The following is a 14,003-nucleotide window of genomic DNA, read 5'->3' as shown; positions in this document are numbered from 1 at the left end:
AAGCATTGAGAACGTTGTAAGTGTACAGACCGTTTAATAAGAAGATACTTTATAAAGACAGCTCACTTCGTGTATACAGGCAGGAGCCATCTTTGGAAAACAGTCTCAAGTCGAACCACAAACGCCTTCATACAGTTCAGCTCACTTGGCACACATTCGAGGTTCGACTTGTGACTTCGACTTGTTACTTTGTTAGTGTGGGGCTATTTTGAGACTTGTTAGTGGTATTTACTAGTAGCAATATCTTTTTACTTATTATATGCCCCCATATACTAGTGTTATGCGATAAAACTCTTTACATTCGATTATCATGAAAACAAATCTCAGAGAACGGTTGACTAGGTACCGATGTTTTATTAGACCAAAGGTTCATTTTGTGCCGGAGTTCTCCTTTAATGTTCTAAAAATTTGCTTTGGTTTGTATGCTAAAAAATATTTATTTTGACCGAGACATTACTTCAGAATATTTCGATTGCATATTTCGATTACATCGCAGTGGTAATAATCTTGCCTCTCTTCTTTTTTTTTATAGGCTGCTTGCTTCGCCATTTTAGGAGTCTTATTTATGATAATGAGCCTGAGCTTCATCATCATTGATTGGACGTCAGGGAGCAGCAAAGGAAACAGTGGTCATTAGACCACATCCTCTAATGGTTTATGCTTTTTCATGTGATTTTCGGGTCAGTAGTTGGGGAGGATGCAGAATCTCTCACTAGATCAGTCAGGGATCAGTCACACAGATTCCTAGCTTTAGTTGCATTCAATCAATGCATTATTTGGCCTTGTGACCTGCATGTGCTGTAAATGGGGTGTTGACCCATCTCAGGCCGGCATTAATTCCATTTTAAGTCATGAAGGGGCATGTAAATATTAATTTTAAAGCTTGATATGTGTGGATGACCAGAACTAGAAACTCAAAAGCCCTTAATAGTCAGTATGTGCTATAGTTACAGCACATGCAGTATGCAGGGTTTGCTACAAAAGGGATTTTGCATTCTAACCAAACAGACTAATCAGCTGGTCCAACCTCCCATCCATCCCTCAATATCATGACCTTTCACCTTTACCCCTCGGCCACATTCACAAGAGATTAATCACAGTACTGTAAGTGCTCAGTTCTGATGGGAGGATTGGTGGTTATTAAAGTGTTTATTTGATCATATCTCATATTAGATATAGCAATACTCTGTGCGAAAGCTGTGAGATATCTGACACTGAAGGCTGTTCAGAGGCAACACACGACCTCGTCCAGAATCCAGACTTGATTTGGCTGCAGTCTATTACACGATTTCAAATGTATGCAAATTGTACGTATAGAACAGATGTACATGTCACATTTTTATATGGATTTATAATGTTTATCCTTTCTACAATATTTAGAGATAAATTTATTAGCAGGTATATAAGCATACATATATTTGATATAGAAAATAGAAGAGTATTCCAATTCATCTGGTCCTCTCAAGGATATCTATCACATCCCTTTTACAATTTTTAACTTTTCAGCTTAAATGCCATCTTTAAAAGATTCAGATCTAAAAAAAAATTATGGTGAAAGGAACGTTTTGAAAATTTTAATGAATACTGCTGATTGCAATGGGAAAGCACAGATTGGAAAGCACAGTTAATATAGTCAGTATGTAATAGTCCCACGAGTCCTACTTAACTGATTTTGAAAGACTCTGGATTTATATGCAGAGGAAACCAAAAAAGAAAAAAAAATATTCACAGGGTCTTCTCCTTGATTGGAGAAACAAATATTGTGCATTGGTGTGCATGAACGTTTTAGTTCCAGGGCAAATGGCGTACATGTGGTAAATGTTGCTCAGTGGAAAGCTGATCGTATTAAAGTTTTGCTTCTAGTTATGCTATTAACCGAACCAGTCGGATGATTTCGGAGATCGGTTGGCGATTATTGAAACCTTAAACTGTAGCACTTTCATTTGAAGCACAACTTCCGCTCAATCTCTTGACCTAGTGACCCAGTTAACTTAATCATGACATCGTGACAGTTTGACATAATCATAGATGAATAATATATTTTGTAGGCAGATATATGAACAAAGCATATGTACAACTAACTGTAAATTGTTTGAAGAAAAAAGAAAACAAGTGATGTGTGGATGTTTAACATGGTACATCATGAATATTTTAATCTTTGTAATTGAAACTCGTCATCCTAAAACACTATAAATCAAGCACTTACTGGCCCATAATGATCTAAGTGGTAACACTGTGGTGTTTTATTGTGTGTGAATGTGTGCGTTCGCTCCTCTTAATGCTTATGGAGAAAGAATATTTCAGTCAGTGAATGTACTGTAATGAACTGTCTAAATGTTAAATTGTGGTACTTTTTAGTTCATTTTGTCTGTTTAATTCATGTTTAATGGATAGGCCAGCCACACGTATAAATAAATCATCATATCTGTGAACCAGTATCAGCATAATTACATATCTCGATATCTTCTTTCAGTGTTTTAAACGTCTCTGGTGCTGCATCAAGGGCCTGTCTGACAGTAATATATTCCAAATTACAACCTGTACTGTTAAAAAAAAAAAAAAAAAAAATCATGTTTATCATGGTTGGATGCTTCTTTAGTTAATTTCCCTCTTTGTGCTGTTTTGGATATGCAAAGAGAAATGATTTACTGATTAAATATTTGTATGATTTCTGAAGTGCATCAGTGAAATAACCCATTGAGATCATGGTTAATTAATAGTTTGGTAAAGAAGCGTTTAATTGTGTGTGTTTGGTGATGGTGACATGTTGTCTGTAGTGGTGTAATGCCTCACACACCAATGTGGTTTCTCAAGCACAAAAGTGTCCCATTGTTTTAGCAGTGTAGGTTCATGTGTGTTTACAAGCCTGAGAACTAAATGTGCCAGTTGTTAAAGAATTGCCACTATCTGTCCTTATCTAATGACTCAAAATGCTAAACAAAGTATCATTTCACTCCAAAATCACACACAAATATATATATCTAGAATTTGGAGTGAAATTTCATAGTGTAATATTGACTTTATGGTGATGCTGAGTATTTGACTTCTCTCTGATGACTGATTTTATGATGAAGGTAGCTAGCCTGTTAGCTCTTATTAACTTAATCATATAGCACAAACTAGACATTGTTAGCATCGATGATGAATCATACATACATACTTTTCCCTTTAGAAGTACAATCTGTGATTGCTGCAACTGTAACATTAACAGCGGTGCAGGAGAAACTACCCTGACCAACAAGATCCCCCATAATGCTGTGCTTCCATCCCCTGACTTTCCAACGCCCCGCTTTTGTAGCTTCCGAGCTGATGGCAGCACTTTTTAAGCACGATCTCCAAATCTGAAATGATTCACACAAAGTAGCAGAAGGGGGAAGCATTTAATTGTCTTTATAGCAGTTGTGTACTTGTGTCCAGTCAGCGTGATGTTTCCCTTGTGATGTAATGAAAGTGTCATCTGTTTGTAACAGTTTATATGAATTCATTACTTACATGGCAGCATTTATAAATAATGTACATAAATGTAAACCCTTTATATTATAAGCACATCTATAGTTTATATATTGTAAATAGTCAGATGATGTTTAGTCGATGATTAAAACGTAATAATTTTTAAAAATGCTTTTTAAAAAGCCAGTCTTTATTTTCTTTATTCTCAGTATTGAGTACATTGCTGGCGTTTAATGTACTGTAAACAATGTTAAAATAAAAAAAGAATAAATAATATTCATACTTTCTTGGTTCAGTCTTCACAGGTGTGTTTCTCATATTCATGTGATGCGAATGTTGATATGATGTCTCTGTGGCTCATTGAACGTGTTCAATAAATAAATGCGCTTTCGTTTGGAAGATCTATATCTAAATCAACCTACATACACTAATTGCAGGTTGAGTCACATTTCTCTGAAAGCAGATATGACATCTCAAGTTCCTGAGATCAAACCTGCAGATTTGTTTCTTCAACCACAACACTCCTTTACCTTTCCTTCTCGCTGATTGTCCTCTGTTGATGTCAAAACAGAATCTTGCCTTGAAGCTGCAGTTTCCTGAAAACGTTCGCATGTGTTAAACATTTGGTTAAAAAAAAATAAGTTGTTTCCAAAAGCTGTTTACCTAAATGTGCAACCTGAATCCGTAAAGACACCAAGATGATTTATTTTGGTACTTATCCCACAAGGAAATGATGCTATTGTACTTTTAACTGTTTTGTTTATTATATGTCTAGCAGTAAGAGAAGCTAGGAGAAGCTAGCATTAGCTTGGAGGAGAAGCGAGCGGTTTCAGCTTTAAAACTCGACAATTAAATAATCAATCCATAAATGATATTAACGGTTTAATTAAACAATATACGGAAATGACATAGGAAAGGCTGGACTGGTGTCTAATGTACAATATAGTGTGAATTTATATAATTTCAGACACATGGGGGCGGTATGAAACACAGAGCCTGCTAACTATCTCTCTGTCGTGATACTGTTTGCTTTAGCCAAACGATGGAAACACTCCATATGGAAAAATCATTGAGAGCATTTACTTTGAACAAGGTTTCATCTCCTGCCTAAACACAACTCATACAGAACACACACAGCAATCAGTGCGTCAATATTGACATACGTCTCAACAAAAGTGATTTCTCACAGAGGCTCTAATCTAAAGAATGCCATTTGTCATTGAACAGCAAACAAGAGAAAGCCAATGTACCCACCACACAGGCAATTTTGTCAAAAGAAACATTTAATAAATAGGTACTCGTAAATATAAATTTGGGTTATTTATTTAAAATTTGCACATTTGGCAGATATTTTATCCAAACAACTTAGCAAATAGTTTATCAGTTCATTTATTCCCTGAATCAAAATGTATTTACATTATTTACATTTACGCATTTTGGCAGATGCTATTTTCCTAACTTTGCATAAACTTGATCAGTTCATGCTTTAAATAAATACCACATTTAAAAAGAAAGTTTAATATATTTCTTACTCTATAGTTTAAAATCCACACCACTGAATTAAACATGAATTCAATATTGTTTTTTTTAAAAGTTAATTTGACTGTACACATTTTCTGTAAAGCTGCAGGCTCGCTACTCTGTAAAACATATTTTTAAAAGCTGTTTTGTTATTATTATTGTAGTACATTTAACAAAAAATGCTATCTCAGTCTTTATACTTCTTAAATCTTAATTCAATGTGTTAGTTCACAATTAAAAGGATAGTTCATCCAAAAATTTAAATTCGGTCATACTCATCCTCATGTCATTCCAAACCTGTCAGACTTTTGTCCATCTTCTGGACACAAATGAAGATCTTTTTGATGAAATCTGAGAGTTTTTTGTGTGTACTAGGGAAAACTTCATTTCCCATGAGCACCCGCGGTGGGCGTATCCGCGAGGGGCTGGCTGGCAATGCGCGAGAGAGAAACCCAACAGTTCTAAACTGTCTTCTGCTGTGTGGCAGAGAGCAACTTCTCAGCAGACTGGGCTGGGGTGTGGCGGCTTTGAAAACACTGAAAGAAATCAGAGACCGTTCAACGTTAGCTGCCTAACGGCGCATATTATTCAAAACCATCGCCGATCACAGAAAGGACTAACCAAGGAAAACACCGGGATTTTTGCATTTTCTGATTCATTCAGTTTCGCCGAGTTGTCTCATCGATTGGCTTCGTTTTATATACATGAGCACAAGGGGTTGATCTCAACTTTTTTTGCTAACTTTTTTTTTTTGGATATGTGGATTTAAGTTTTTTTCCCCCTCCCTTTTCGCGTGATGTAAAACTCCAGCGTCTGGCTACTTGCTTTCTCCTGGGAGCCTTAAACGTCAACAATTTCCAGGTGTTCTGATCTCAGTAAAATATATAAATTATATCTTTCTCCCAACCCCCCCCCACCCAGACGTCTTTTGAAAGATTATTCGGGCGCATAAAAACATCAGTTTTGGATCTAATAGTGTCTTGAGGACATTTCCTTTCCCTGGCAGTTATTTTTTTTTCAAAGCCAGAAGAGGAAGTTAGTCACGGAAGACTATTTTAAAAACACAGCCGCTTTAAAAGGGTAATACCTTTTATTTTTTTTCTCATAAATCTATACTCATAAATCTGTAGCCCTGAAGCGCGCATTCGGAACCATGGGCTGTACCGTGAGCCAGGAAGATAAAGCCGCGGCCGAGCGATCCAAAATGATTGACAGGAATCTGCGCGAGGACGGCGAGAAAGCAGCCAAAGAAGTAAAGCTGCTCCTGTTGGGTGAGTGACGAATTACAGATAACGGCCAGCGACTCGTTGATGTAATACACATCAAATTTTTAAGCACTTTGTCACATTAGTAAGTGTCATTGGGATTCAAAAACTTCTTTTAAGACGGAAAGGGAGATATATGCTAACATACTTTTGAGTTTGAGGGCAGGTTTCTAGGCAATGTATGTGTGTCAAGTTTCCTCCTCAGGTGTGGCCTCCAAGAAACTCAACGGATTTGAAGAAAATGTCAACTACGATAGCGCAAGCGTTCACGTGTTTAGCTATTTAAATGTTACATGCTTTTATAAATCTTGTATTTAAGTTAATATTGTATTTTATACCCAAATTATGACCTGAGGCATACAGAATTGATTGAGCTAAGTTAAACTTACTTGTTCCCAAGGAACCGTGTGATGAACATCATGAAGAAATGATGACGGGCGTTTTTGGCACTCAACAAATTGTTATTATTTCCTCAAACAATTACTCCACGAGATAAAAGTTTATACACACATCTACTCTTTCTGTAGTTATTTACCAGTAAAAGGCATCAAAACTGTGTTTGACTGAAAAAGAAAGTCATATACACTTAGGCTAGGATAGAGAGTGAGTAAATTACGGTATACTTTTTATTTTTGGGTGAACTAACCCTTTAAATGACACGTTTCTATATCTGACCCATTGTAAGGATTCAATTTAGATCAATAAGTTATAAAAGACCCTGAGAAACAAATTCACTGTAGTGTTTCTACATTTTTTTGACTGGTAGTGTATGTGTAAAACTTTCCCAATCACAGAAAAACAGAAGTACGTCAAAGATTTGGAAACTGGTTATTTCAGTGTGACTGAGGGGAGAGGTTGAGGGAATGTTTTGACAGTGCCTGTGATCACTCTCAACATCCCTTGTGGTGCAGCATGGCCACACACACTCACACTCAGCATGCACTTTGGCCTGGTCCGAACTGTGTTTTGACAGAAATGGAGGAATTCTGTGGGGGGATGTTTTTGGAAGGCCTCAAGCCCAAACAGAAGCCTGGAACATGCACCCTGAACCAAAGAAAGTGTTGAAAGTACATTTTTGGCAGGGGTTGTGTATTGTACTGCTTTGCGTGTTTGCTAAGGACTCTTGCTGGGAAATGAAATACTTGGTGTGGAGCTTTTTATTGTGCATTCTAAAGCCTTTTGAATTTTACTTTATGAACTCAGAAAATTGCTTTGGCACACCACTGTGTTGACTTTAAAAATATATGCGAGGGAGACAACGTTGTGAAGAGCAGGTTTTGGATTTGGCTTTCTTCTCTCTCACAAATCTAATGTCAAACAAAACCTGTTAGTTATCTTTCATGATGGTGTTTGTCCCTCAAACACCAGCAAGTTGGATTTCAAGCAGTGTCCAAAAGGAACTCTTTAGTCGAGGGTGAATTTAAAAAGTACGAAACTAGGGCTGTCCAATGATTAATCGCGATTAATCGCATCCAAAATAAAAGTTTGTGTTTACATAATATATGTGGGTGCACTGTGTATAATTATGTTATATATATATATATAAATACACACACATGCTTGTATATATTTAAGAAATATTTTCATGTATACAGTATACTGTATATAGATGTATATTATATATATATATATATATATATATATATATATATATATAAATATTTTATATATAAATAATATATTTTTCTAAAATATACATGGATGTGTGTGTTTTTTTATATATATATATATATACACAAAATAATTATACACAGTGCACCCACATATATTATGTAAACACAAACTTTTATTTTGAATGCGATTAATCGTGATTAATCAATTGACAGCCCTACGAAATACGAATATTTCTTACGGGCATTAAGCTTGCCAATTGTCTGAATCATTTTAGTGTATTTTTATCCCATCGGAAAAAAAATTGAATTATTTTGTTATTCCTTTCATATGTAAACACTTACAGCATCATACAAGATGAGCCATTTTCCATGCCGGTCACAAAAAACCTGAAACTCATTTTCATTCTGTTTCTTAATTTTGTTTTGTATCTATTGTGAGAAATATTCCACAAATGTGCTATGGAGAATCTCATAGATAAAATGTATAATGTTATCATTCTCGCTGAGTTTTTCCAATTCAACTTTTAATCTGAGTCGGCTAATTTGGACCCTAATTTTAAGCTTTCTATTCTAGTGAGTCAGTTTTCTTGTCAGTCTGCAGGACACCTACTCAGTTAAGTAACCATGAACAATCCTAATAATGTTTCCCCTGTCAGTTACTACATTTAATTGTAGTTCTCAGTGGGCTGTGCTTTAATAGCAGATCTGGAAAGTAAACACTAGGTTAGGGATTTGAGTCACTGTCTGAGGACGAGGTTTAAATGACGCACGTATAGACAAGTTACTTCCCACTTTAACATTTAACCGAATTTTGCATACCGTTACTAGTTTTTTGGGCACATACAATCTTATTCCCTAAAATCACCTCCAGTTTTTCAAAATAATTGTGTTTTATTTAATCCCAAAACTACTTCTAATGCCAGGAATAATGTCTCAACCTCTGTTCCACTTCTCTGGTCTTTCCAAAGTTAAACTTTTGGTTCAGAGGGGAGTGTTGCATGGCTTGGATGGATGATGGACTATTTTTAGCTTGAAGCAGATGTAGGGAAAAGTTGTATTTCCAGGCTCCCTGAGCTCTGAGTTAAGTCCTTTACCTCCCATGAACGTCTTTCTGAAACTCTTTCTAAAATTGAGCAGAATTTTCTTTGTTTTAGATCCTTTTAATTCCAGGAATGATTCTTTAGCTGGGCTTACCCTTTAAGTTTTCTGAACTTTGATCAAATTTAATCTTCCACAATGGCTCTGTTTATTCTAGTCCTGGATTGTTCTAACTGCCTTTGTTTTCTGCTTTTACTGGCAGATTTGTGCCATTGGACTCATCATCCTCGATGCACAGACAAGTCTGAACATCTCCAGACCTTTGCTTGGAGCATTTGCGTGTTGTACATGAAATTTTTTACTTTCGTTCTTATTGGGTTAAATGCATGAAAAGTCATGTAAAAGAAATATTTCAATGATTTTGATGAATTATTCCGGGAGTCTCCCTCCCTGCGCTGTAATTTTACTCCTATCAAAATGCAAAAGAACATAGTCAAGCATGCATCTGCATCTGTGATGCTTCCCTGATCCCATTTAACAGGTTTGACAGAACCCGTTTAACTGATGCATGCTTTCGCCTCTTTGCTTTAGCCACCGGGCTTAATAGCGTTGATGGTGATAAATAGAGCGAGGATAACTCTTCCAGAACACAATCGCTCATCCTGTGTGCTGTTTTGTTTTCACACTCTTACTGTACTGACGGATAAATGCCGACAGGCTTTTGGCAAAAGGCCCCAAAACAAAAAAACCGACATGCACACACACACACAAAAAAAAAACAAAACATTTAGCCCTTTTGGGCTGGAAAGATGACTGCAAACTGGCACTGTTACTGTCTCCTGTCAGCATGGCTGTAATGGTCCTTCACCACATGGAAATCACGCTTTGCATTTACACACCTTATTTGCCTTCTCTGTTGATCGCTTAGTGGAAAAAGCCGGCCGGTCTGTTTAGGTTTCCGCTGTAAAGCTGTCACGGGTCTAAAGGCAGGTTAAAAGCATCTAGCCCCAGATGATTATGCTTATAATTAGTTGCAAGAATGAGCTGATTTATTATGTTTGGTGGTGTATAGGCCTAGTTATAATGTAGGTTTGAAGGCCTCCACTATATGATTATAGTCTGAGGTAATAGTAGGCTGTGTGGATATGTGTGCGTGTGATCTCTTACTGCTACTGACAAGGCTGTGTCTGGTCCTTATTTCTGGATTTTTAGTAATGGTGACCGAAATCTCCTGGTTTTTCTCTCGGTAGAAGATGTTGTGAGGGGTATTGGGTTTTAGTAGGTTGTTTATATTGACTCTGGTCTCTAGCATTTGCTTTCAGAGTTTATATCTGTCTTTTGGCAGGTCTCTTCTGTGGTCTGCTGATAGGGTGTCCAGATGATTATAACTAAAAAAAAAATCATGACACATAGGGGGTGTGGCTTGGTCAGTAGAGCGCATAGTCTTCTGGCAGTAGACCTGATTTTGAATCCTGCATGGTGTGATTCAACATTTAAAGAAACATTGTTTTTTTTTTGAAAATGGTTTGATAGATCTGATTTTTTTTGAGGATTAAGTAGTTTGTTATAATGAAATTTGTGGAAACTATGCACATGCACACCAAGTTACAGTTCTTTGGGTATTTTATTTACAGTAAGTAGGCTTTCGTGTATTTTATCTAGATCTCTGATGTTTAATATTTATTGGTCTGATCACTATCCACCAAAGACATGGAAGGACCACAGTTAAATCAAATCATTAGATTAAACTTCGACTCAAGACAAACCATTTACAAAAGTTGGAAAACTTTCCCTACCTTCTGTGCTCTTGTTCATTTTGGGTTTGGAAGTAGTTGATTATTAAGCTATAATATGAAAAATGGCCTTATAATGCCCTTCTTGCCAGTTTTTCATGCTCTGATGAACAGTACATATCAGACTGATGAAATCAAACTGCGTCTGTCCTCAAAAGGTTTTTATGTCAGGCATGCTCAATGATCCGTCACGATGTTCTCAAGTATTTCCTCAAAGCAAGGTCAGAATGCTCATTGAGTCCTTTAAATCCAGAATTGCGTTTTCTTGGACACAGTGGCTATGGTACATTGCGCAACTTTTGTGTCAATCGGACTGAATTCATTCCATTTAATAAATTCATTGCACATGCGCAGTCCTTTCAGTTTCGGTTTTCAGTCCTATCAAGTGTTTATATGTTCTCTGGATCAGATTAGAAAAGGAATAAACCACCCCTTTCAATCCGATCGAAATTACGTTTACATGAAGGCTTTTCAGTCCGATTGAGCCTTCAATCCGATTACTGATGGATTATAGCCATTGTTTTTGCAGCTTTTGCATTGTTTTTGCTTTCAAAATAGTAACCAGGCTAGAGGAGCAGTGCATTGTTGAACTTACTCAACATTAACTGTGGTGCAGTGAAGTATGACACCTACTTAGAAAGTCTTCTAGATTCCTAGAAGTTGCTCATTGGTGAGGTCAAGGGTTGTTTAACATGCTATATTCCATCCATATAAGCGTCTTAACTTTTTAAGTGATCCTTTTGGTACCAAAATATAAACAGTGTATCTTCACAGAATAACCTTGACCTGTTTTCTATCAATAAGATACAGTGATCTATAAATTAAAGGGGCTTTCCTCTGTGTTTTTTACTTGGCACTTGTGAATGTAGGGTATGAATTAATCAGTAATCCAAACTATGGATGGGCAACGATTAATCGCGATTAATCGCATCCAAAATAAAAGGTTGTGTTTACATAATATATGTGTGTGTAGTGTGTATAATTAATTTGTGTATATAAATACCCACACATGCATGTATATATTTAAGAAAAATGTGCTATTAATATACAAATATTTATATAATATTAATTGTGAATGAATATATATAAAATATATACATGCACATATTGCATGTGTGGGTATTTATATATACAAATTAATTATACACACTACACACGCATATATTATGTAAACACAAACTTTTATTTTGGATGCGCGATTAATTGTTACCCATCCCTAATCCAAACCGCCTTGATATGCTTTAAATAGTTTTTACTTTCTATCACTTTGATTAATCTCGCCACTAAATTACTGAATCTCATGGTTATTAAAATTTGCAAGCGCAAAACTGCTCTTTTTCTCTGTAGCCTATATCTGCTGAATGCTTCATGGGATTGTATCATGCATTAACGGCTTTTATCATTTGCAACAGCTTTGTATGAAGATCAGACCGAAATTAAATGTATTCACTGAAAGTCTTCCTAGCTCTCAAATCTCACTCAGATTTGAGTCCATTTAAATATAGTGGCAAATTTGACATCAGTGACTATAAAATAGCTTTTGCTTTCTAAAGAAATTTAGTTTAGTGGTAATATGGCATTGATGTCAAACTAGCTGCTATTTTTAAAAGACTCAAAGTGAGATTGAGAGTGAGTCATCTAGATCATTGTTGCATAATGAATACATGAATAATAGCTAACTTCATGATTTGTATTGTCTTAGTTAGAACAGTACATTTTTTAAAATATGGACATTTGACACAGTCACCTCTGATAACATACTCTAAATTGAAACATACAGCGTCTGTGCATGAAATAGGCCTATATATTCTGAAAAACTGGTGAATCATCTTGACATGCTCTATTTGAATGGATGTGATCACAAATGGCATTCGGGTGCATAAGCAATGACAGAATTTGTGGTGTTTTGTAGCAAAACACTCAGATACATGCACACAATGGGTTTGATCGACATCGATTCCTGTGTGTTCAGATTTTATTCCCTCACGCCCTAAAACCAGACACATCTATAATGGAAAACAATAGTGTTGATGATAATGACAAGTTTTACAGTCAAGCAGACTCTCGCAAACCCTGCTGGGCTTTCCTTTCTGACCTTTTCTGTTCGCCTCTGAACCAATTTGAATAAACTCTTTCTATTTGCTCTTTAGCAGATTTCCTCGTAGGGTTTGAGAAGTGGATACTGTCCCTCGTTGGATAATATTGTCCATCTGGCTCCATTTTACACCAGGATCAGAGCTTGCTCGCTTTGCTCACCTCTAAGTGGGAACACAGCACTCTGTCACACTGCTGTAAGAGCAAAGAGAACGTTGGCATAGATGTGCGAGGTGCCCGGAAATTAGGAGTTGGATCATGGACACTGGCCCGGCCATCTGTTTGTGTGGGACAAGGTGGTGTTGATGACATTGTGCAGACCTGCTCTTTGCTCGTTTGCTGGCAAATGGTTCTGCAGTATATTTTACTATTCTTTAAATGCATGAAGTTAAAGCTGCATATGCATATGATGGAACTTGTTGTATATGTGATGGAATATATTGTATTTTTATTGTATATATTGTAACAGACCAGATACGAGCCTGCCATTCTGTAAACGAACGTCTGCTTGAGTGCATCACTGAGCGCCTGTTCGTGTTCGCTTCACTGAAAGGTCTCGTTTTGCTTGCGAAGAGAGAGAGCGAGCGAGAACTCTTTGTTTTCTTCAATCTGACCCATACGAACCAGCAACGTCATGCAGCTTTTGTAAACAGCGGTGACAGAAAGCACATGGTGGAAAAAGCGACTTTATCTAAATTCTTTGCCGGAGGTTGCCGAAATGAACAGGTCATAGGGTCGAAAGTTCATAGGTCACCTCTATAGTGGGTTTACATTTGTTTTACCTCGGGGAAATGGTCTACAGATTGCATTGCGTCTTATATATCCAACTTCCTTTATTCATTGAACATGGGGGTTATGATGTGTGTATAACTAAGGCTGCTCATGTGCCTTGTGGGCAGAAGCCTCTCATTCATCTCTGACAAGATGTCTCCTTGGGCTAGGGCAAACATGATGTTTACGGAAGCATGAGCAGGGGTGATTCTTATCTTGTGGATCTGTAATATGTTGTATGTTTTATTTACTGCATTGCTCTTAAAGTGAACATGAAATGAACATTTACTTACTAAATTACATGTCTTTAGCCTTATTATAGATGAATCATCCTTTTGCCATAGAGAAAACATCATACTTTATCAAAATGTCAAACAACGGATAGAATTAAGCTGCTATATACTGTAGATATCATTTAAAAAAAGTAGTTTTTATTTTTAATTTTAAAAAAAGACTGC

At 36.5% G+C, this 14,003-nt stretch overlaps 2 protein-coding genes across 6 annotated transcripts in view; both read left to right on the top strand.

The window, feature by feature from the left end:
• slc38a3a (solute carrier family 38 member 3a) overlaps nt 1-3,740 on the top strand; it is a 51,995-nt gene extending 48,255 nt beyond the window's left edge. For all 4 annotated transcript variants that reach the window (XM_089124827.1, XM_089124828.1, XM_039673631.2 and 1 more), the window contains one exon: nt 533-3,740. In XM_089124827.1, the coding sequence (XP_088980953.1) occupies nt 533-637 (105 nt within the window). In that variant the 3' untranslated portion in view covers nt 638-3,740. The remainder of the gene's footprint in view (nt 1-532) is intronic.
• A 1,690-nt stretch (nt 3,741-5,430) lies between these two features.
• The window catches only part of gnai2a (guanine nucleotide binding protein (G protein), alpha inhibiting activity polypeptide 2a), a 60,998-nt gene continuing 52,425 nt past the window's right edge, over nt 5,431-14,003 (top strand). For both annotated transcript variants that reach the window (XM_039673597.2, XM_039673596.2), the window contains exon 1: nt 5,431-6,242. In XM_039673597.2, coding sequence (XP_039529531.1) covers nt 6,125-6,242 — 118 coding nt within the window. In that variant the 5' untranslated portion in view covers nt 5,431-6,124. The remainder of the gene's footprint in view (nt 6,243-14,003) is intronic.

The sequence above is a fragment of the Pimephales promelas genome, chromosome 21 (genome assembly GCF_988280905.1).
Source record: "Pimephales promelas chromosome 21, fPimPro1.hap1.1, whole genome shotgun sequence".
NCBI lineage: Eukaryota > Metazoa > Chordata > Actinopteri > Cypriniformes > Leuciscidae > Pimephales > Pimephales promelas.
The sequence above is the reverse complement of the archived record's forward strand: the minus strand, read 5'-3'. Positions and strand labels throughout refer to the sequence as shown.